The sequence below is a fragment of the Mauremys mutica genome, chromosome 2, assembly GCF_020497125.1.
Source record: "Mauremys mutica isolate MM-2020 ecotype Southern chromosome 2, ASM2049712v1, whole genome shotgun sequence".
NCBI classification, from domain to species: Eukaryota; Metazoa; Chordata; order Testudines; family Geoemydidae; genus Mauremys; species Mauremys mutica.
In genome coordinates, this window is record NC_059073.1 from 212,638,776 (window position 1) to 212,662,886 (window position 24,111).

Genomic DNA, 24,111 nt, shown 5'->3' on the forward strand with positions numbered 1-24,111 from the left:
AATTAAAGGACCGGCACTTATGCATTATAGTAGATCATGCTAAATCTACTTGGTCTTGGCAATACTAATGTGATGTTATTTTTACATGAGTTAACTATTACCACTATTCTAAATTAAGTAAGATGACATAAGCACACCTACAAAAATAAAAATTTACCAAGCCAGGCCAAGAATGAGCCTCTAATTTAGAATTCAGTTTGAAATAAGTAACTTAACTTTCTCCTTAGTTAGATGGGCTCCCATAAATCCTTATTCTTGGTCTGGCATGGCATATGAATGGCAGCTTGTGATGGCTGCCAAGTGAGAGGGCTCCAATTGCAAGGGATAATATACCCTAAATTTGTTTCCTCAATAAGTGTTCCATACATTCAAAGAAAAAGAGAAAATTCTTATACCTTTCAACTATTCCTACAGAAAGGGGCAGGGAATGTTTTTGTTTTTCTTTTCAGTTGGGTGGTGCTCATATTCTACAGAGATGAGGGTCATATAAGTACCTAGATAGCCACCCAGTGGATTAGACAGAACAGGCTTTTCTTTAACATTTGGCTTGAATAGATTCTCTCCCAATGACCCGTAATACAGTCTTTATCTCTGTGACGATGCTTGATTTCTCTTCTGTCCCTCTTATAGCATATTAAGTTGGTAAGGGATCATCTTGTTGGAAACTGGTCTTTTCTTTTGGAGAAAGGCTTCTTCGGGGCTTTGGTACCATAGGACAACTGGCAATATTAGTAATTTCTCAAATAGGTGTGTATTTCTTTTTTGGTGGTGGCAGATCAGTTGCATGTTGGCATATATATGAATAAATCTCCAGCAAGAACTTTTTTCTCATTTGCCAAGATTGTGCTGTGACTTGTTTCAAAGCATTGGAAAGCATCTGCTTTTCTGGCATCAGAAATGTCAGCAGAAAGGGTATGAACATATATAGACTACCACCCATTTCTTATGAATGCAGACAGTTCTCAGATACTATGTATTGTTAGATGTTAGCTATTTGTGGCTGGACATAAAGCTTTCTTCTCTGTACAATATGTAGCAATGAGAAAGGGAATTTCCATGATCCTGCTTGAAATTGTACCACTTTTTTATTAATGTGTATAAACTCCTGTGTCAGTATGCACCCACTTTGAAGTCCAAAGGGCTGAATACTGGGCAGTTGTCCTTGGTGGAATTGCATAAAGAAACTGCAGGGGAAATAAGGATATGTTGTCGTAAGTACAAAATTTCAGAATGGGGCCTTTGATTTCTTGACAATTAGAATATATTAAAGTGAGCTAAGAAGAGTCCTTCCTAAAATGTGTTTTTCCTTGGCTTGAAAGTCTATAATTTGCTTTTAAAGCCAAAAGATAGTGTTATGTAGTATGTTTTTTTTTTAAAAAATATTTAAAAGTGTGCATATTTACTAATAAGTATAATAATGACGTTTTACTTTATACAAATGTTTGCAAAAATCATCTTGCCTATAGCTCCCAATGGCCCTTCCTGTACAGCATGTTCTGTAATCATATTACTGATCTAATGAACATCTATCTCTTATCATAATAAACTCTCTTTGTATATAACCTCATTAAAGTGCTGAAGTAGTGTCCCCTCAGGGTATTCCAGACAGTTTCATTGTAGCTCTAAAATTAGATGCCCTAACAACTCCATCGGTGTGAAAACTGCCACTTCAGCTCAAATGATCTCACATATTTCTTGCAGTGGTTTGCAATTCATGAACTCTGTGTAACTGGGCTCAAAATGAAGACATATTTTGGCAATAAACTGCAAAGTGTAAGACTATAATAAAAAAACAACTTCCTGTTTAGTTTGAATCTGGTATAAAACTACATGGAGCTAATAACGCCTGTGCCTGTGCCAGATAGAACTAAATGCCATTCGGATTTTACATTATTAACCTGTTTTCAGGAGATCATAGTACGACCATCAAAACTAATTAAGCTGAAACTTGACACACACTGTGCATCAAGATTGTAACAAGGAGTTATTTTATTTTACAAATTTCACCCCAAAATAGGAAATCATTGGGGAGGGTTATACTATTTGCACTCTTATAACTTTAGCTACTTTAATGTGAGTTTTCTGTAAGTAGAGGGACAAGGTGGGGGAGGTAGTATCTTTTATTGGCCCAGCTTCTGTTGGTGAGAGAGACAAGTTTTCGAGCCACATAGAGCTCTTCTTCATGTTTGGAAAGCTACTCCCTGGTCACAACAAAATGCAAGGTGAAACAGATTGTTTAGCGTAAGTAGTTAGCACACATTGTAAGGGATCATTCAAGGTAGAGCGGCCCACTAACACCTCTGCAGTCATGGGACAAATAGAGGGGGTTAGTGGGTTACAAATTTTTGTGATAACCATAAAACCAGTGTCTCTGTTTAGTCCGTGATTTTTAGTATCTAGCAGAGTAATTTAAGCTCCCAAGCTCATCTTTTGAAAGTGCTCTGCAGATTTCCTTTGAAGATGTGGACTGGTAGGTCAGATAGAGAGTAATCGCATTGTGAAAAGTGTTCACCAAGAGGTGATAGGGTATTTTTGTTTTTTATCATTTTCCTCTGTATGGTTTTGGATCCTGTACTTAAAAATCCAAATGGTCAGCAGCCCAGAACAGTGACATCCATATACTCCTGTATGGTCAAAAGGTCCAAGACATAAACCTGTGGAAGACTGAAAAAATGAAAAGGCAACTAGAGATGTCTTATGGTTAAGAAAAGGTGAAGAGAATTGGCATTGTGTTGATGGAATTCTAGTGCGCAGTTCCTTTCCTTTCCTAAAGGCCCAGAGTTCTTTTGATATCCCCCACCCCTTGTCCAACCAAATTCTTTGTGCAATAAATGTGTTCTGGTTTTGAAAACCTGAACAGCATTAAGATACATATTTTTTTCTCAAATGAAAACACATGCATTGCACATGGAATTTGTCCAATTAGCAAAATAAATCAGAACTCTCTTCTGCCTTATTAAGAAAGGAGATGAGCTGCCTATCAGTTGTCTAGCAACATGGCATTAACTTTCCTATTCCTGTTTTAAATCAGAGACTGCTCACCCAAAAATCAGCTTTTCATTTTTTGGCTTTTCCAGCTTTGTGTCTTTATTTTGTTTGCCTTTCAGCGCCTTGTCATCATCAGCATTTTTCTTCAAATTTCCCTCTTGTGTACTATCACTAGTGCAGACTGGCAGCCAGTGTTAAAGAGTATACTGATATTACCATAGGCCTCTCTACACTAGTGCCCCCTCCGTGCAGCTGTACTGGTAATAGTGCAATGTGGGAATTATGAAGAAAAAAGCTGATGTAGACAGTCAGACAGCAATGTCATGCTTTTGTGCTTACCCCCATATCACTAAAACAACAAGGAGTCCGGTGGCACCTTAAAGACTAACAGATTTATTTGGGCATAAGCTTTCATGGGGAAAAAACCTCACTTCTTCAGATGTCTCCATGTGTTAGATGTAGACAATACTGGCTTCAAACTATTATTTGGATTCCTTAAGAATCAAGTATATTGGATAAAATTGCATTAATTACATTCTAGCTTCATTGAAGGAGGTGTGCCCTAGGATACATTCCAGGAGGAGTTGTGCCTCTAGTGGTTGGTTCTTCATGTTTGGGTGGTGCAACATCATCGGGGCAGAGTCACACATCCTTTCTCCCCCTTGCAGGGTGGATTGTGTCCCCAGAGGAGTGCTGAGGAAGCAATCCCTGTGCTGCCCTGATTACAGTCATTGCAAAAAAAAACAACCTCTGAGCTCTTGCTGGTGATGAACTGGGAGACTGCCCTCTGCAAGGGCCAGGACAATCTGGCTGAATGTGTATTAAACTTCTTTGGGTGTGAAAATAAATAATATTTAAAAACTGACTGTAGTGCAGGTATAGTGACTTTCTTTGTAGCATGTTTCAGTAGGCATATCTGAATTGACCTGATAACAACATAACTTGGACTGATATGTTATGTTATATTAAAAGGTACTTATAAGAGAGTATAGATTCTTAATGTTTAATGTCTTTTTCATGTAGATAAGATGCTGTTTTTCCAATAAAGGAAAAATTAAGTTGGTCAATACCTCCATTGAAGTCAACCGAATATAGAATTCAGAATTTGGCAAATAAATATAAAATGTAATTTCTTTCCCTGGTTGCCTTGTTATATAAAACCTTCAGTTGTCACGTACTTTGTAAAATGCATACATAAGTGGGACAAGGAACAAGTTATAAATATCAGCTACGTAAGACTTTTAACAAGAATAAAGTAAATTCAGGTAATAAAACAAAAAGGGTTTTATTCAAAACAAGGGTTTTTATATAAAACAAAAAGAATAACCATGAGAGGTCCTCTCACAGGAAGCTATACATCCATAATATTAGGTGTAATATGGTGTCATATGTCTTAGGGATGCTAATCCATAGCTTCCATCGTAATGCAGTTTTATGAAAAGAGCTGTGTGGATATAAAGAAAGGCAGCTTTGTTTGCTAATGGATGTCTGAAGAATTACTACAGGGATATTTAAGGAGTGTAATATGTCAAACTTTACACACTAAAATTATGTTAAAATAACAGAAGAGGTTTGTCTTAAACTGACAAAAGTCAGAAAATTCAGACTTAAGACTAAATTATCATCACTGACTCTAATGATTGTCCCTAGGCATGAGTAGGTGCCTAGTATGTAAAGTTCTCCATTCTGAGTTCCCAAAAGTGAACCATATCAGTTGTATTCCCCAGGCACAGCTATCTGTGGTGTAATATGATGTCTAGGTTTCAGCCTTTGCTATATATTTCTTGCCTTGTATTGGCATAAGAGCATAAAAGTTGCCATACTAGGTCGGACCATGGTCCATCTTGCCTGGGATCCTCTCCCCAGTAGTGGTCCATACCAGAACTTTGGGAGGTGGGGATGTACAGAAGAGGGCTACTATGCAGTGATCCACCCTTATCTTCCACTCCTGGCTTCTGACAGGGGTTGCATGTCTGACCATCTTTGCTAACAGCCATGATGGACCTTTCCTCCATGGACTCATCCAGATCAGAGTTCCCTCTAATTTTTCCCACCCATGTGCAGAATGAATTTTGTTATGTGCACCAATACGGAGGTGATGTGTGACACATCACCTCCATATTGGTGCACATAAAATTCATATGGCGGGGTGGGGCCAAGGGGTTCAGAGTGTGGGAGGGGGCTTAGGGCTGGGGCAGAGGGTTGGGGTGCAGGGGGGTGAGGGCTCCGGCTGGGGCTGTGGGCTCTGGGGTGGGACTGGGGACGAGGGGCTCCGGACTGGGGCAGAGGGTTGTGGTACAGGGGGATGAGGGCTCTGGCTGGGGCAGAGGGTTGTGGTACAGGGGGATGAGGGCTCTGGCTGGGGCAGAGGGTTGAGGTGCAGGGGAGGTGAGGGCTCTAGCTGGGAGTGTGGGCTCTGGGGTGGGGCTGGAGATGAGAGGTTTGGGGTGCAGTGGGGCTCCCCGGGGCTATGGCGGGGAGAGAGGACACCCCCGCAGCTCTCTCTGCTCGCAGCAGCACCAGAGCTAGGGGATAAAGGCGCCTCTCCCCTGGCTGCAGCAGGTTCAGGGCCAGGCTGGGTCAGCCTGGGGGAGGGGTGCCTGTCCCCCGGCCATGGCAGGATCGGGGGAGGGATTGGGGGAAAGGCGCCGCAACAGGTCCGGGGGCTTGGAGAGAAGCGTATCTCCCCGCCGCAACCCTGAGCTCCTGCACAGCACTTAATAGACAGCTCTTAGATCCAGATAGACCCTTAGTAGTAGTTTTGTGATAAACTGAGTAATAGTTATTGGAATGGAATAATTGAGTAGGCGAAGGGAGGTGACATTACCTCTGTATACTGTATTGATGAGACCATTACTGGGATACTGTGTCCAGTTCTGGTATCCACTCTTCAAAAAGGATTTTGAAATTTGGCAAAAGTTCAGAAAAGTGTTAGAAGAATGATTTGAGAACTGGGAAACCTGCCTCAGAGAGAGATTTAAGAAGCTCAATCTATTGAGTTTAAACAGGACACAGTTAAGTGTCTTGATTATTGTCCATAAGTACCTGAATGGGGAGAAGATATCTGGCATTAGATGGCATTTTAATCTAGTACACAAAGGCATAACAATAACCAATAGCTAGAAATCGAAGCTAGACAAATTCAGACTGGAAATAAGGATAACTAACCATTGGACCAACTTACCAAGAGATGTGGTGAATTCGCCATCAGTTGAAGTCTTTAAACAAAGATTGGATGTCTTTCAGCCAGAAGTTATAGACTTGTTGCAGAAATAACTGGGTGAGATTCTGTGGCCTGTATTATGCAAGAGGTCAGACTAGAGGATTGTAATGGTCTCTGTTGATCTTAAATTCTACTCATGCTGCTTGAAGCAAAATTGCACAGTCCTAAAAGTCAGCAATAAAATATATTAAACAGAAACAGTAGCAATATGTGTAGAGTCTTATGATGCCATTATAGGTCGGTTAACTAGGTGAAATAAACCAAGCATACTGTAGACACTTATACATTGCTGATCAAAAATCGCTGTATTTTAGTTAGGTCTTTCAATCACTTTAAAAGTTTACTGATGTTTAATAATGTGATTTCAATTAGGATGACTATAAAATTTTGCTTCCCTAGCACAAATTTTAATGCTTTTCTCAGATCCCAGTGATACAGAATTTTGTGAAATTTAAGTTTATTTATTTGTTTATTTTAGCTTCCTAGTGATGACACTGAAATATATGAGACTGCATCAAAATGCTTGTCATTGATGGTTCAGCTGTACGGAGGAGACAACTTGGACAGTATGTCTCCAGAAAACATGGACAGCTTTGCTGAAGTATTGAAGTCCAAGAGGGATCTAAAACAGCAGAAGCTTTTGTTGAGAATCATCAAAAGATTGGTGAGTCAAACAGATATAACTTCTTGCCGTCCAGAATTCCAATTTAACTGCCTGTCTAGACTCTAGTATCCCCTTGATAAAAACTTTTTTGAGAGCTGTTTTTCCTCTTTAAGTAAACATTTATTTTTATAAAGAATATAAACAATTTCTAAAGAAGCAAAAATCCCATAATTGTAGTGTGACGGGTTAGATCACAGAAACCTGCTTGGGAGCTGCCACCCGATGTGCCAAGACTACCTCTGCTTCTGCCTTCCCTGTCTTGCTGAGCCAGACATGCCTGTCTGCTCTAACACAGACCCAGGGTCTGAATTACTTGCCCCAAAGCTGCAGGTTTACCTGAAAGCAGCTAACAGAAGTCTTCCTGTCTTTAACTCAGATGCCCAACTCCCAATGGGGTCTAAGCCCAAATAAATCCATTTTACCCTGTGTAAAGCTTATACAAGGTAAACTCATAAATTGTTCGCCCTCTATAACACTGATAGAGAGCTATGCACAGTTGTTTGCTCCCCCAGGTATTAATACATACTCTGAGTTAATGAATACGTAAAAAGTGATTTTATTAAAAACAGAAAGTAGGATTTAAGTGGTTCCAAGTAGTAACAGACAGAACAAAGTAAGTCACCGAGCAAAATAAAATAAAATGCGCAAATCTGTGTCTAATCAAACTGAATACAGATAATCTTACCCTCAGAGATGCTTCAGTAAGTTTTTTCCTCAGACTGGACCCCTGCCAGGCCTAGGCACAATTCTTTCCCCTGGTACAGCTCTTGTTCCAGCTCAGGTGGTAGCTAGGGGATTCTTCATGATGGCTACTCTCCCTCCTTTGTTCTCTTCCACCCCTTTATATATCTTTTGCATAAGGCAGGAATTCTTTGTCCCTCTCTGGGTTCCCACCCCATCCTTCTCAATGGAAAGTCACCAGGTTAAAGATGGATTCCAGTTCAGGTGACATGATCACATGTCACTGCAAGACTTCATTGCCCACTTGCCAGCACACACGTATACAGGAAGACTTACAGGTAAAACACACCCATCTGCAGAGAATTGTCCTGGTTAATGGGAGTCATCAAGATTACAAACCACAATTAATGGCCCAACTTTTGCATAATTACAATAGGCCCTCAGAGTTATATTTCATATTTTTAGTTTCAGATACAAGAGTGGTACATTTATACAAATAGGATGATCACACTCAGTAGATTATAAGCTTTGTAATGATACCTTACAAGAGACCTTTTGCATGAAGCATATTCCAGTTACATTATATTCACTCATTAGCATATTTTTATAAAACCATATAGACCGCAGTGTCAAAATTAGTATTCATATTTTTAAAAAATCCATTTTAATTTCTTTGGAAGAAAATGTCAGCACCTGGACCTATGCCCGTTTTATTGTCTATGTTTAGAACCTCTATAAAAGGACTGTTTTTCCTTCAGTTAACCATTTAATTGTTTTTAATAGAAAGCTTTAATTGTTTATATAGGTATTTAGTACCTTGAGTTTAAGAATTATAATAGAAAATTATTTTGAATTTCTTCCAAAAACACTAAACTTGTAATAAAAATTGCTACTCAGAAACGTATAGTGCTTGATTTCATGTCAGATGCCAACTGCTTTGTAGTTGAAGTAAACTTTTATATAGACTATTGATCATTCTCATCAAGTGGTAGAGGCTACTCCTGGTGGAATGGTTATAACATAGATTATCAGTCAACAGAAATCAGACAAGCGCTTCACCTTAAGTAAGTGAAAAGTTACTGACATGTAATGACATCAGTTCCTCTCGTGCTTCGCCAATACAGATGGCAATGTTGTTTCTCAGAAGTAGATTAATGATACGCCTGGCAAATCACGATTTGTAACTTTCTTGTAAGTCCCACCATGCTTGTCATCTTGAAGTCTCTTGAAAGATCCTTTGGCTGGACTCACTGCTAGTCTTGGATAATTACGTTTCCATCTGCTGTACTTGCTATTTACTATAATAAACAAATGTCTGTAATTATTTTAGTGAGATTTTAGGATTTCCTCTCGAAGCAGTGAAAGCAGGTTTTATAGGTAACGTGACTGACAATATAGTAAATCTTATATTATTTCTGTGAACCTTAAAAATTCCTGTTCACAAGAGATTATTATGATGTCAAAATTACAGTAATCACCAAACACACTGAAATATTATCAGATCTATTTAAGATTAACTCAGGCCACTTTCAATTATTTATGGTGAATTTTGTAGCCTAGGGAAGAGTTTCTTAGACTTTTTCATAGTTGGTCAAAATATTAATAAAGAGATTATGTGCACCAGCTTCCCATCCCATTCAGAGTTGCTTTCACCACCACCACTTTTACATCTATGACAGCATAGCATCCCTGTTGCATCTATAACTGCTACTTACATAGGCAAGGAATATTAGAGAAGTATTAATGTATTCCTGTAATGGCTTCTTTTAATATAGTGTATCTGCTGGAAATGAGGAAGTGCTAGTGCCATGCTCTCCTGCAAGTGGTTCATTTACTATAATTTTCGAATCTTTGATTCAGAATAAGTGAATAAAATCATTACCTTATTGGACAGACATTGTTTGAGAGAGAAACTCATTTGTGTGACTTTCATTTAATAATATGAACTCATTAATTTTTTTTTCTTCTACACATAGTGCACATACAGTGGACAGAGTTGGGATTTTAGGGGAGAAATTTTTAGACCATTTACAAGAGCTTAGAACAGTGATGGGACTGTGATAGATATTTTCCTTTTTAGGACTGCATTTCTCCATTGAGGTTCAGACTGAACTTTTGCTATCTTAATTTATTTGGATTTTTTCCCAAAAAAAATACATGAAGAGAAGAAAAATATCCAGGACAGACTTATTAGTTGAATCTGACAGACTGTATGTACTCTTTAGGAATCCCTTGTTTATGGTTTTATTTTAATGTAAATAGAAACTATTAGGAATGAAAAACAGAAAAATGTACTCCACTCAAAATTGTAAAACTATTTATATTTTTGGCTCTTTGCCACACAGGCTGGCCAGCCTTATTCTGAGATTATTTATTAGTGTTTCCAGAGAAGGATTTGACAGAAACGGAATAAGAAATGTTGGTCTGCCACAAGGAAATGCAGTATGATTTTGCACTAGTGCTACTTACACAACTGTCATTCTGGTTGCTTCATCTTGGAATAGGCAATATTGGCATTTGGATCTCCAAGATCTTTCTTACAGCCCTTTGTATTATTTGCCAGTGCCATCAGAACTTTCTGCCTTGGGAAAGTGGTCTTGTTTTGCATTCCAGTTCCAAAATCATTTCACCTTGCTGCTTTACAGGATGCTGATAATCTTTTGATTTAGCCTGCTCTGCAAAGGTACAGAATACCATACTACAGTCCAGGAAATCATCTACATTGAAACATCTCGCCAAAAGTAGAAAAGATTTTCACTATGGGAGCAAATAATTTTTATTTTGGACTGTTTGCTTTGCTCAAAATTTCTTGGCCTCTCCTTATCTTTAGTCAGGGCACACCTCTCTGCTATCAGTTTACCATCTTCCAGTGGCCAATGCTGCAGTTTTAAGTCATTCCAGCGTCACAGGATTCCTTAAAGAACTGAACAATATCTTTCATTGGTTAGAGAAGCTTTAGCAATGTGAGCTCTCAGCTTGGTGGTGAGAAAGGCAGTGTTTGCACCCTTTAACCTAGGGGGAGAATGCTCTTTATTCTGCTTGTCAACAAAAAAAGCTGTAGTGAGAAGAATGAATAAACTGAAGGCTTTAATGGCTGATCCTCCTTTCACTGTATTCCATAGACATTTGTTCTATATCCCAATCCTAAATTCCTGCTAAAAGTGGTGTCTGAGTTCCACCTAAATCAGAACTTGAATCTCTTTGTGGTGTTCTTCCCAGCTCCTCTTTCTCACCCATCAGAAACTAGATTCCACACCATAGAAGACAAAAGGTACTTCAGCTCTTGTTTGTGTAGGACATTTAGCAATCCACCTAGATTTATGGTAGCTTTTGGGGGTCAGTGCCAAAGTATCTTTGAGTGGATTAGGCTTATATTAAGATGTTAATTTTAGGTAGGGTGATCCCCTCATGATCTAAGTGTTTACTCTGCTGGGGCTAAGACAGCATCAGTGGCATGCTTTTGCACACTTACAGAAATGTGCAGGACTGCTACCTGGAGTTCTGTACACACATTTACTCAGCACTGTTCTTTAGACTTAGCTTTTATTTTTTATTATTATTGTAGTAGCTCCTGTAGGCCTTGATCAGTCCTCATTGTGCTAGCCGCTATGTGCACAAACACCAAAAAGACAGCTCTGACACCAGAAAGCTTACAGTCTAAATCAAACTGATGTTTGCTTTACGAGGTCAGTTCTGCAATCCTTAAGTAGAATTCCTCATTCTGCCTCAATGGGAGTTAAACTCGTCACTAGACTCCCACAAGAGTTACTATGCTCAGGACACCTGGAAGAAGAGAAAACAATTAGTTACAATAGTGCCTCTGATTCTTAGACAGTGCTACCTTTGTAACCTCAGCTCCAAATATTTAGAGCCACCAGGAAGTGCTGGGGCAATTCCCAACAGGCACAACTTTTCTAGAAGTTTTGTAAAACTTAATGGACCTGTTGGCATATCCCACTAGTATGATTGTGCACTGGCATCACTCTCAAAGAACCTCAGTTACTAGGGGAAAGGAATTATTCTTGGTGATATTTTTTCTTTGTATTGACCTTTAAAATGCATAAATTAAATTACTATGGTGGCCCATTTTCTTCCATTGCTTTGAGTAGAAATTTCATCAGAAGAGATGCTTGTTAAGTTGTTAAGATGCTTGTTAAGATGTAGGTTGCTGACATATATTTGTTCTTACTTTGATCGAAATCAACCAGTTGTTGCTATGCTAAACTTAAAGTGGAGAATGTATGTTTCTGATACCAAGCAAACAATCTTCATCCTGCATTGTTGTGTCCTTTGTCAGTCATACAGACTGCTTTATTTTATTGACTGCAGTCTCTAATAGAATTTTCTTCAGTATGATAAAACATTTTCATTTTATATAAATTACTAAGGCTTTCTTCAACAATGAAAAGCCAGTCAATGCTAAGGTGTGTTATGCATATCAGCAACAGGACTTATTACCCAAAATATTGTGTAGCAAATACAATAAAAGTATTAATGCCACTTCTTTTCTTTATCCTTTCATCATTGTGTCAAGAAGCTCAGTCTGTTTATAAACTCCAGGCAGACCTTTTGTGTAATAGTTATGGACAGGTTTTAATGAAAGTTGAGAGAATCTCTTGAAATCACAGACATAGAGGCCTTTAACAGTGTGGTGTTGCTTAGCAACCTTAAGCCATTACATTTCCAGGCTCTGTAATAACATGATATACTGCTCTTCCGCCAGTCCCTGGTGAAAATGTAATGGAAATAATCACTTTCTAAAGGTTGTACTCCATGAGTGTTTGGGTGGTAAAAGATTGTTTTTCCATTTCACTGCTGGGTTTTAATCTAGTCTACAAAGTAAGTTTAGTATTGTCCCCTGAATGCTGAATGTGTTGTGGTTGGAATACAATTTAAGATGATATTTTAAAAAACAGACATAATATTTAGTTTTAAAAGCAGAGATAATATTCCTAACTAATGTTAACAAACAATACTGAATCTCTTACAAACTTGCTGTCCTTTTTCTCCACTCAAGAGGGAATGCATTGGGACAAATTCAGCAGTGAAGAAAACTGTGTTTTAATTTGATAAGAAAACTAATGTTGCTGAGTGTAAGAAGCAATGTAGTGTAATTTATACTAATTTAGATTTCAGTGGGCTCAATTTTCTATTGCACTACAGTCCCTATACATTGTTCTGATGTTCAGTGTGCCAAGAACTGAGTGAATACTAGAATATTTGTTTGAATTTTTTAACAAATTTGCTTCTGCTATATTTATCACCCTTCCACATCAGTTTACATGAACATGTATGTTCTACTAGCACAAATTCTCAATGAAAACGAAGTTTAAGATCCCGTAATCAAATATTGGAAAGTTTATCTTGAATGCACTGTGAGTATTATCAACTGCACCCATAAGAGCCCTCCAATCAAGGAACAAATAAAATTGTGATTTTTGACCACTCACAACTAAGCAAAACATAGCACTTATTCATTTTTGCCTATTTTATTTATTTATAATTTTGATAAATTAATTGAATAAAATCCCAAACTGTTCTCAGAATTCTGCAAGGGAGGCAAAATTCTTCAAATATGAATTGTTTTTGTATAAATTATTCACTCCAGTCTAAGTGTAACACAGCGTTTCTGAAAGTACTTTTCTAAAGTACTGTTTATGGACCTCATTCTTATGTCATGTGGTATTCACAATCTCAGATTGTGAAATGGAGATTCTAACAGTCACTGGTGCTCTTTGTAAGATTAAGTGAAATTAATGGCAACTTGGCTAATTACGTTCTGTGTCCCTAAATTCAGCCTGCAATTTCCACTGGATATGATGTTTTTCGCTTCTTGTCCTAAACTGTTGCATACTGCTGCTGTTTGCTGATAAATATGGTACTATTTCACAGCAGAGGTGGACGCATCTTTGTAGTTGATCTGTGTGTATAGTTTATGTAAAAGGTTAGGGCCAAATTCAGACTGAATTATACCCCCTGCAATCTCACTGATGCTGTTTAGAATGATAGATTATAAAAAATATAATATTACTACTATTCTTAGCTGTATGTTCTTGTGTCCCCGTACTTTTTATTCATTTATTTAACACAACAGATAATGCTGCATATGTTCTTTCCATATATTATTACCTTTCTCTTCAGTTACCTATCTACAAAGAAGAGCCCTGAATACTAAATATCCATCAACTGTTACCCTTCATGTGAAACAAAACCTATTGTTTGCTTTCGCCACTTAAAGTCTTTAAACAAAACTGAAATATCATGTCTGTGCCAAAGAAGAACATAAACAATTGTCCACCATTTTTGGTGAGGTAACCTTGCGTGTGTTTGTTTTTTTGTAAATTCATCTATGACACGTGTAAGCAAAGAAATTGAACTGAGATCACTATTGGCCTATTCCAAGCAGGGCAAAAGTGGACACACTTTGAAGTGTTATAATATATTCGTTCCTGCTGGCTGGAAGCTTCAGGCTCAACCTACCTCATTTTGACACGCCAATGTTGCATTCTTACACTGGGTATTTTTCCAGTATTTATTTTTCCTATCTCATGGGATTAAACAGGACAAATACCTAAGGACAAGTCTTGGTCATTAGTACAGTCCTCAGAATCCTTATCTTTTCCTACCTTGTTACTTCTTATACTGTCCAGAAATTTGTGGCTGATCCCAGAAATCATTCCATTTTGCTTGATTTGAAGTCTTTCCGGGTACAGGAATGCTACATGTAATATATTTCTTCTCTTACAAAAGCCTGATTAATTACAAACAGCTCCTTTTTCCTTCTTTTTGTAGGCTGGCTCAGGTCTTGAAATATCAAAAACATGTTCATCCATTTTAATATCCCTTTTTCTTGGCAGCTGCCAGAATCCTCTTTCTATTGTATGCATCTTGTCAGGCTTTTTTCCCTGACTACGAAAGCTCTAATTCACTTTGCCTGTCATGCAACAGCAACATGTATTTTTAAGTCAGTGTCATGATTTCTGGATGGCTGGAGTTGGCAATACTGACCAGCAATCATGTGATCATCCAAGCCTCCATATGCAATATTGTCAACCCCCAACCATCCAGAAATCACAAAATATTTTTCTTTGCCTTCTGATTTTTGAGCCATTAAGATACATTTGGGTCACATTTTCAAGCTTGTCTCTGCAAGCATGAGGGCTAGAAACTTACTTTTTCTTTTGAATGAAAGCAAATATTTTCAGGTAACTTGCTTGGTCTAGGAGCTGGGCCTTTACAAAAAACATGAAATATTGCAAGACTTGTGATAAAATCACATAACCTAGTAACCGTGGATATGTAGGATCATCTTCTTTCACCATAGTTGAGGTGGACTTTTGTGCATGACTAAATCAGATAGTTTGGTTGATTTCACATTTTCAGGATTCCTTAAATTCAGATAGGTTTGACCCAAGTAAGGTTTTCCAGGGCTTCCAACCTTTGGTCTGACCTGAGATCCTTCTTTGCCAAAGCTGTTTTTATGCCTGGGACCTCTTTGGTAATTTTAATCTGCATTTTCTGTTCTACTTGATCCAAACATTTCACCACAATGACCAGTTTGCTGACTAATTTATTTATTTTAGCTTGTTAAAGAATCAAGTGCTTTCTTCATAGAGAACAGAGTATGCTGCACTTCGTCTGGTGTGGCCACTCCTAGAAACTGCAGAAGCTTTGAAGAAATCAACCAGGTGAAAGTTTTTTATACATACATTGAAGAGAGAAACAGAAGCATAGAAAACCCACCTTCCAAGTGACTTTCTATAAATCCCGTTTACACATCCCTCAACAAACCCCACTTCTTTCTTTCTACATTGATCCCCTCACTAACAAACTTATTTCATGTGAACTATTCTCCTGTGTATCATATTTGAGTGCCATTGTTGCTTCTTTCAGGAAGGATCCATGTCTTTTTTCTGACTTTTGTAAAGTGCCTGGTACGATATACATTGTAATAATTATAATAGTGTGGTGTTGAACTAAAAGTCTGTTGAAGTTACTTCAAACAAATATCAATTAAGGAAGAGGATGTGGGCATCAATTGTACGGCATCAATCGGACAGCTCAGTGAAGATCTCTGCTCCAAGTGCACCTATGGTCAAGAAAGCAAACAAGATGCTAGGAGGCATGAAGAATAGAATGGATAAAAATACAGAAAATATTATTTTGATATTAAATCCCATTCTTCATGGCCTAAGTCAAAATCTTAACTATTAGAAATCAGGATGAGAGGTAATGTGTGGGGGGATGGGGGAGGACCAGATTATCCAACATCTGCCTACTATGGGTTTCTCATACTCTCCTCTGAAGCATCTGGTACTGGCCACTGTCAGAAACAGAATGTTGGACTAGATAGATCTCGGGTTTGATCCAGTAGAGCAATACCTAGATTTCTGTATTCCTAACCTTTGAAAAAGGTTTGATGACACATGTGAATGAACCTCTTCCACTAGACAATGCCTTTTTCTTATTCCCCCTTAAACATTGCTACGGTCCCTGTTGCTTGTCATTGTTCCATTATTCCCTTGGCTGATGGTTCTACTAGTACAGTGGATCTCAAACTGTGGTTCGTGAACCCCTGGGGTTCACGAAATGTTACAGGGGGTTCTCAGGAAAAAATTCCCTAATGGCGGACAGAGCTGTCACTAGGGACCCCAGGCAACACAGGCCAGCAGCCCAGAGCCCCTGGACTTCCAAGAGCTAAGCAGATCAAACCAAGCATGTCTATCACACTGAGGAGATTTAAACTTCAAGACTCCTTACAAGAAATGGAAAGGGAGGTGGATATTTTTTGCTGTTTTTAAAATTAAATAAGCAGCTAGTGTTGTTTTTAAAATTATTATGAAGAACAAGTTTAAGCTTTGTTGTAAAGTGCATTGTTTGCCTGGACTGCTCAAGACCTGAATGCTTGTGTAGGAGGAACTCTTTGAGTTGGCTTCTTGAGTACTTTCATGGTGTTTCACATCTGATACACCTTGATGAAACATAGGAGCCTTGTCTTATAACAGGCTTATTCAAAGTGATACAAGCTAAGAAAGTGAGATCTTGGAAGAGTTGTTGCCGTTTTCATAAAGTAATAAAAATACTGTAATGATAAATAATAATTAATAAATAGTGTGTAATAAGCATGCCATAAAAACAAATTTATAGTCACGTAAAGGAGAAAATCCTTAGAAATATTCATTTTTAGGAGGGGGTTTACAAGACTTGACATTTTAGTGAAAGGGGTTCACAGATTGTTAAAGTTTGGGAACCATTGTACTAGTAGTATTCATTGCCTCTGCATAACACCTGACAAACACAGACATAGGGCCAAATACTTGCCATCTTCTTATTCTGGTGGCACAAACCAACTAGACACCTTGCATTTCCAGTTGATATGGGGGAATCCCCAGGTGGCACAGAACTGACAGAGCAGCCCTAATGTCTGGAGTGCAAACAGGGGAAGGGAGCATGGCTGGAGAGTCTTAAGGAGAAGTTTGAAGGAGGGGAGGTAGGGTGCTTGGCACCAAGCAATGAAGCATGATAGTAAGCACAAGACTAGGAGAAAGAGATAAATGTTATAACTGAGAGAGTATTTGGAAGAGTTTGGGGAGTTAGAGGAACACAAGGAAGAAAAAGACTAGAGCTAAAGACAAGGTAAAAATATGCAGATTGAACAACCTGAAGTTTCATGCAGTAAAAGGAAACCAGTATAGCGATTCAAGGAGGTAGGCGGTGTTGGAATGATAGGAGAAGACCATTATTTTAGAAATATCAGTAGAATGGCACATTTCATAGGATGAAGAAATATACAACTTTTTGAGTGTTTTTTTTCCTTGGATGCATCATGCATCTGATGATTATGAGATTCAGAATTCTTAAGTATTCATCAGCACTAAGTGCATGTTCCTGGAGTTCCCCATGAAAGGGATCCATTTTGATACACCGGTGTCTGGCATTTATACATGTGCCTGTGTATTCAGAATATGGTGGTGCACAAGCTCAAAAGAGTCCTTTATTCATATTAGTATTCTGGAAATGAGGTTATGTTTAAAAATAGCATTTATGTGCATTAAGGTTGTGCTTTCAGTAGACTTCTATGGTAATTGACTTTTTTTCAAGTTCAGTGTTTCTGTCCAACATCTTCAGGGATGAAACCTCCACATTTTGAATTATGAAGGCTGTGCTAGTTAAACATTTATAGAAGTGCCCAGTGTTGTTGTTTCTTTAAACAATTAAAATGTAGTGTTTTTATGTGAACATCATTATACATTTATAACAAATGTAATTTGTGTGGTGATGTATTCTTCTGTGGGCTGTGAATTACTGTCCTAAATTTCACACAGCAGATGCTTTCTCTGGGATATAATGTCTAGTTGATTTGTTCACATGATGCATCATACAAATATATCTCATAATTTGCATACTAGTTCAGTACTGATTATACAGTTTGCTTTTTTAGACATTTCAGGGTACGTTTTCAGAACAATTAAGTTGACATACAACTCTTGTTGTTTTCAGGAGCTGACTGCCTAACCTTTTCAATATCAGTAATAATGTACCCCCTCCAGGTGTATGTAAAAGACAATCAAGTATAATAGAGTTTCTTATATATGCATCAACAAAATTGTTATTTACCTGTATTAAAAAGTCAGTCCAAATTATTTAAGGTATGTTTTCAACAGTACCAGGGTTTTTAGCTGTGCAATGGCAATTATAATACATAAGTATAACACCAAAAAAGGGTCTGTATTCTGTTCCAAACTGCTATACTACACTATGGATCAAATTCTGACCTCATCTATGCTGGTGTAAATACACAATGTTTCTGTCTAGTTCAGTGGAGTTACTCTGGAATTACACCAACATAAGTGAGATCACAGTTTGATCCACGGTGTGCAATACTGTACAGCAGTTTGGAATAGAACTGGACTTATACCAGTGTAACAAAGAATTTATGAACAAGCTTGCCAAGCATATATGGTATAGAATATGTAGGATAGAGGCAGGATGCAAGAGGCTAAACAGGGGTACAAATACAGCTGCAAGATTTGTATGCTGCAATTGGGTATTGTCCCATTCAGAAAAAATGAGGAAATAAAATCAAAGTAAAATAAACTTCTCTTCATACAAATTTCATGCATCCTTCATGGGTTTTTATTTAACAGGATAGTGCTTCCAATGAAGGATCTATACAAGATACCTTTTCAAATAAGACATGCCAAACCCGCAAAAAAATCACAGAAATTGGTCTTGGTTTTGGCTTAATTGTCTTGTGAGTTGCTTGTTGCTAGTTTTTGGCTTGTTGCTTGTTGTAGCTTGTTTCTTTTTTTTTTTTATCGGCTCCTGGCAAGCAGGGGCAAGCGGGGAGAGAGTCAGGCGTGCACAGCGGGCCCACCACAGTCCCAGACTACACACCAGGGGGATCTAGTCACATAGAGTGTTGGGGTTCTTAGGGATTGGCTTGTTTTGGCCTTGGTTTGAAATGGAATTAGCTTGATTTTTGGCTTATTGTGAAAGTCGAGGTGCTTATTTACTGTGTGAAAGTTGCCAACTGTGTTTCCAATGCTCCAAAGTATAGTGTATGTTCCCAGTAGGGGGCTCCAAAGCTATAACAGCAAGATTTCATGGAGGACACCAGCACCAACAGCATATTAAAAACATGTATCGAAAATCATATGGGCAAAAATGAATAGTGTAGCAAAGAATTTACTTTTCTTCAAAGTACAAATATTTCCTAAACATGTTAAAAAGTCATATATATATGTGTATATATGATAAATAATAAGTTTCCATGAAACATGAATAGGATTTTTGTTGATAAACAAATGTTTTGAATTCTCATTTATCACTGTAAACCTTTAAATGGTAACATTTATGTATTTGCAGTATGAATGAGGATATATTCATGAAATGGCATGCAAAATTTAATTCCATAGTCCATAACTGCAAGCTGGCCAAAATTAGTCCGTGTCACATTTATCAATAAGTTGTGTGTGGTCTTGACACTACTGATGTTGTGATATATTTTTTTTTACTTCTGGGAGAAAATATTATTACTTAAAGACTAATTATGACCATCACTGACATATTTAAGTCTGCATGTAAGGCCTGAAATTCCATTGAGAGATTCTGGAGACATCATAGAGAGACGCTCATGTAGTTTATATGTCATCAGAATCCAAAAATGGAATTATGGGGGGGAGGGTTTTTTATATTTTGGGGGTGATGTTATTTAATAATGAATTATTTTTATATCTCCTAGTGTACATCATGTCCTCCCTCCTTACCCATTCTGTTTATCAGGTTTCTTCTCTTTTCCTCCCTTCCTAACCCAGGTCTTTTGTTTTACATTTCTTAATCTGTCATCCAACTTTCTGATTCTCCTCTCAACCCCTGCCCCAGCCGCTCCTGACATCTTCCCACACTTAAATATTTTTAAAATGAAACTGAAAGCTTTGTGGAAATTGCTGTTGGAATCTAGAGTTGCAGCATCTGGAATACTAAAATACCTTCTCTCGTGTTGCATTTTAACCACTGCAAGTTTCAACAGGATCCTCTTCTCCTTCTCCCAGGCTTGGTACTTTAATTTTGCATAACTATTTACAATCTCAAGAGTACATAATTAAATTTGCATAATATTATGTTCTTGTATGTGTACATGTGTGTAGGGTTATATACTTTTCTGTAATCAATTTTTATTTATGTCATTAAACATAAGTAGAGCTTTCCTTATTTTAGCATTTTCATATACACCAGGGGCAGCCAACCTGTGGCTCCGGAGCCACATACGGCTCTTCAGAAGTTAATATGCGGCTCCTTGTATAGGCACCAACTCAAGGAGTTACAGGCGCCAACTTTCCAATGTGCTGGGGGAGGGGGGTGCTCACTGCTCAACCCCTGTCTCTGCCACAGGCCCTACCCCTTCACACCCCGTCCCCTCAGCCTGCCGTGCCCTCGCTCCTCCCCCTCTACTGGCATGCAAGAGGCTCAGGGGGAAACAGCTGATCGGGAGGTGTGGGGAGGGAGGGAGAGGCACTGATCAGCAAGGCTGCTGGTGGGCAGGAGGCGCTGGGAGCAGGGCAGGGGGACCTGATGGGGGGCTGCTAACGTATTACTGTGGCTCTTTGGCAGTGTACATTGGTAAATTCTGGCTCCTTCTGAGGCTCAGGTTGGCCACCCCGATATACATAATGGCTAATTTTTTTTAAAGTGACTAGTGATTTTGGGTACCTCTATTATGGGTGTCTATTCCGAGAAACCTTAAAGTAGCCAAATTAAAAAACAAACAAAAAACTGAAAATTAAGCCTTTTTTAAATATCTGCAGTTTTTTAAATATCTGCACCCAAAAGCACTAGTCACTTCTAAAAATATTGGGCAAAAATTTATATTTTTCTGTTACTTGAGTTTGAAAAACAGCAATAGGTGAAGCAATTGGAGATTGGACGTTTTGAAAACTTCTCAGATAATATTAGGGATTTGCAAAACTTATTCAAGTTCACAAGCTTTTTTTCCTCTGTAATTTAAGAGTTTGGTACTTTAAAAAAAAATGTTACGGAAGGCTGTGCTGTGGGGATAAGCTACAAAGAAGCCCACCAGTCCCTCCAAAAAACTAGGACGGCAAAAGTATTAAATCTGTATTCTGCCTGTCTTTTTCATTAGAGTTTTTCTTTCTGCTCTCATCCCATTCCTTTTTCCATAGTCTCTTTTAAATGGAACGTGGTTAAGGCTACATTTTAGTCTCAGGTATTTTTAGTAAAAGTCTTGGACAGGTCACGGGCCGTAAACAAAAATTCATGGGCCTGTGACCTGTCCGTGACTTGTACTAAAAATACCCGCCCTGCCTCAAAGTTGGGCTGGGGCCGCGGGTGTTCTGTGGGGAGCAGTCCGGGGGCACCGCAGGAGCTGGGGGAGGTGGCCCAGGACTCCCGCTGGTACTGGGGGAGGAGGGACCGGGCCGCGATGCACTGGTACTGGGGGAAGCGGACTGGGCTATGGCATGCTGATACTGGAGGCTTCTTACCCCGTTCCACGTCCCTACAGCTCCTAGGTGGTGGAGGCAGGCAAGGGACAAGGGCAGAGGCTCCACTGCTCCTGCCACAAGTGTTGGCTGCATGTAGCATGGAGACTCTCCCGCCCCTCCGCTGCCTAGGAGCTGCAGGGGGGCCATGACAGTGGGAGTGGGGGAGCCCTCACCCCAAGGTAAGTGCCCCCCTGCACCTCCCAGCCCCCTTCCCCTAGCCGTAAGCCCCCACCCACACACCCAAACTGCTTCTGCTGGCTCAGGGGCTGCCCAAGCCAGGCAGCCCCGAGCCAGCACCAGCCGCTGCAGAAGTCACGGACTCCGTGACTTTTGTGACCTCCGTGACAGACTCGCAGCCTTAAACATGAACCCAATGATGCTCTAGTCCAGGGGTCCCCAACACAGTGCCTGCGGGTGCCATGGCACCCACGGGGGCATCTAAATGCGCCCACGTCCTGGCCGGCAGTCAAGCATCCGCCAAAATGCCGCCAAAATTCAGCGGCATTTTGGCGGCAACGCCTCTGGATGATGTTGCTTGCCACCGACAAGTGATGTCATCCAGAGGCGTCACCGCCAAAATGCCGCCAAATTTCAGCAGCATTTTGGCGGATGCTCCTCTGCCGTGGCGGCAGATGAAAAAGTTGGGGACCACTGCTCTAGTTAAACTTTTGACCCACAATCTTCTACTGGCTTTGAAATGAGTCAAAACAAGTTTGCCCATCTCCACTGGAAAATAATGGCAACCAAAGGTCAATTATAAAAAAGTTGTTTTAATTAATTTCTGCCTAGTGTTCATTTTAGAGCATTTAAGGAAATTTCAAATTAATAAAACTGTTAGATTCATTTGGATAAGAAAATAAAATCAAAATGTAATCACTGTGAGAGATGGGGAATTTAGGAGCAGGGCCAGGTGGTACAGGATATAAATTGTGGAGATCAGGAAAGAGTTAGTGAGAGACGGAGAAGGCTGGAAACTGTGCAGTTGAAAGGTATAAAGCAGGGGTTCCCAGACTTCATTGCACCGCGGCCCCTTTCTGACAACAAAAATTACTATATGACCCCAGGAATGGGGACCGAAGCCTGAGCCTGCCTGAGCCCTTCCACCCAGGGCAGGGGGGCCAAAGCCGAAGGTCTTCAGCCCCAGGTAGGGGGCCTGTAACCTGAGCCCCGCTGCCCAGGGCTGAAGCCCTCAGGCATCTACTTCAGCCCAGGTGGTGGGGCTCAGGCTTCGGCCCTGGGCACAGCAAGTCTAAATCAGCCCTGGTGACTCCATTAATATGGGGTTGTGACCCACTTTGGGGTCCCAATGCACAGTTTGAGAACCACTGGTGTAAAGGAAAGAAGAGCCTATCTGATATGAGAGGAAAAGAGTCCAAGGGATTTGGAGCAGCTGTACTACTGTGAGCTTTTTGGGGCAGGGACAGTCTCTAACCTTGTGTTGGTACAGTCCCTAGCACAGTGGGCCCAGATCCTTAGTGAAGCCTTTGGGCACCATTGCAGTAGAAATAAGAAGAGGAGGAATAGTCTGACGTGGAAGAGTAGAACGTGAAAAGGAAGAGTTTGTGTGTGAAGACCTGACATTTTAATGTCTCAAGGTCTTCTTTCTTAATCCACTCACTCTTTTAGGTCTAGCGCCTTATCATATGCCAAGGCTAGAATTACTTAGACAGACCACTATGAATAATTTCAGGACAAATAAGCTTTTCTTAACATCAGCCATTGAACAGTGATCAGAATGGGGGTTGGGGGATGGGAAATGCTCATTGTAAATATCTGTGTATTTCCAGGAGCAAGAAAGGCTAACTTTCAGATTGAGGGACAGTGACCAAGATAGGCACATTTTGCCTTTCAATACCACTTATACAACAATCCTGAAAAGAAATCTGGGGGAAGAGAAACATATTCTTATGAAATTTACACATTAATGAAACTAAAGCTAGGGTTTTTAAAGTGTCATATAAGGTAATGATAACATCTTTCACATAAAACTAGTAAAATCAAATAAGGAAAATCATAAGCTTTTCTGCCACCCAGGTGGCTTGCAAAGCTCATTATTTTCATTTTATTTTTCTGTCGTTAATCTTTTCACTAAAGGCATGTGGTTGAAAATAGAATGATAATTAGCATTAGCCTGTTTTATGAGAAGCTATTAGTGACAGAGGCTTATTTATTGTTGTGTACAATTAAAATGTGATGTGAACTCATGAGAATTCAAATTAAAACAAGACTACAGCTTGTCAGCGGTTTTCTTTATTCAGCTGACTCTTTATTAGGCCAAAGCTGCTCACCTGCTTTTATTTGACTTAACTATAATAACAGTAGCAACATCTTTATTATTAGACCCATCCAAACCAGTTTGACTACAAAATGCACAAAGGAAAAAAGTATCCAATAAAAATATTTTTAAAACAACTAGATTTGGCTTTCAGATTATATTGAAGAAGTATGGACCTTCCTTTCCCATCCCTCCCTATACCGTAATTTGCAGTAGAAAGTTGCTAATGTACAGCATCCAGGCTGATTTATGTACACCTTGCAGGAGGTTTATCTGC

General features: G+C 39.3%; 1 protein-coding gene across 6 annotated transcripts in view; it reads left to right on the plus strand.

Annotated features, from left to right (window-relative positions):
- Positions 1–24,111, plus strand: part of ULK4 (unc-51 like kinase 4) — a 448,425-nt gene that overhangs the window by 371,708 nt on the left and 52,606 nt on the right. For all 6 annotated transcript variants that reach the window (XM_045007197.1, XM_045007201.1, XM_045007198.1 and 3 more), the window contains one exon: positions 6,690–6,875. In XM_045007197.1, the coding sequence (XP_044863132.1) occupies positions 6,690–6,875 (186 nt within the window). The remainder of the gene's footprint in view (positions 1–6,689; positions 6,876–24,111) is intronic.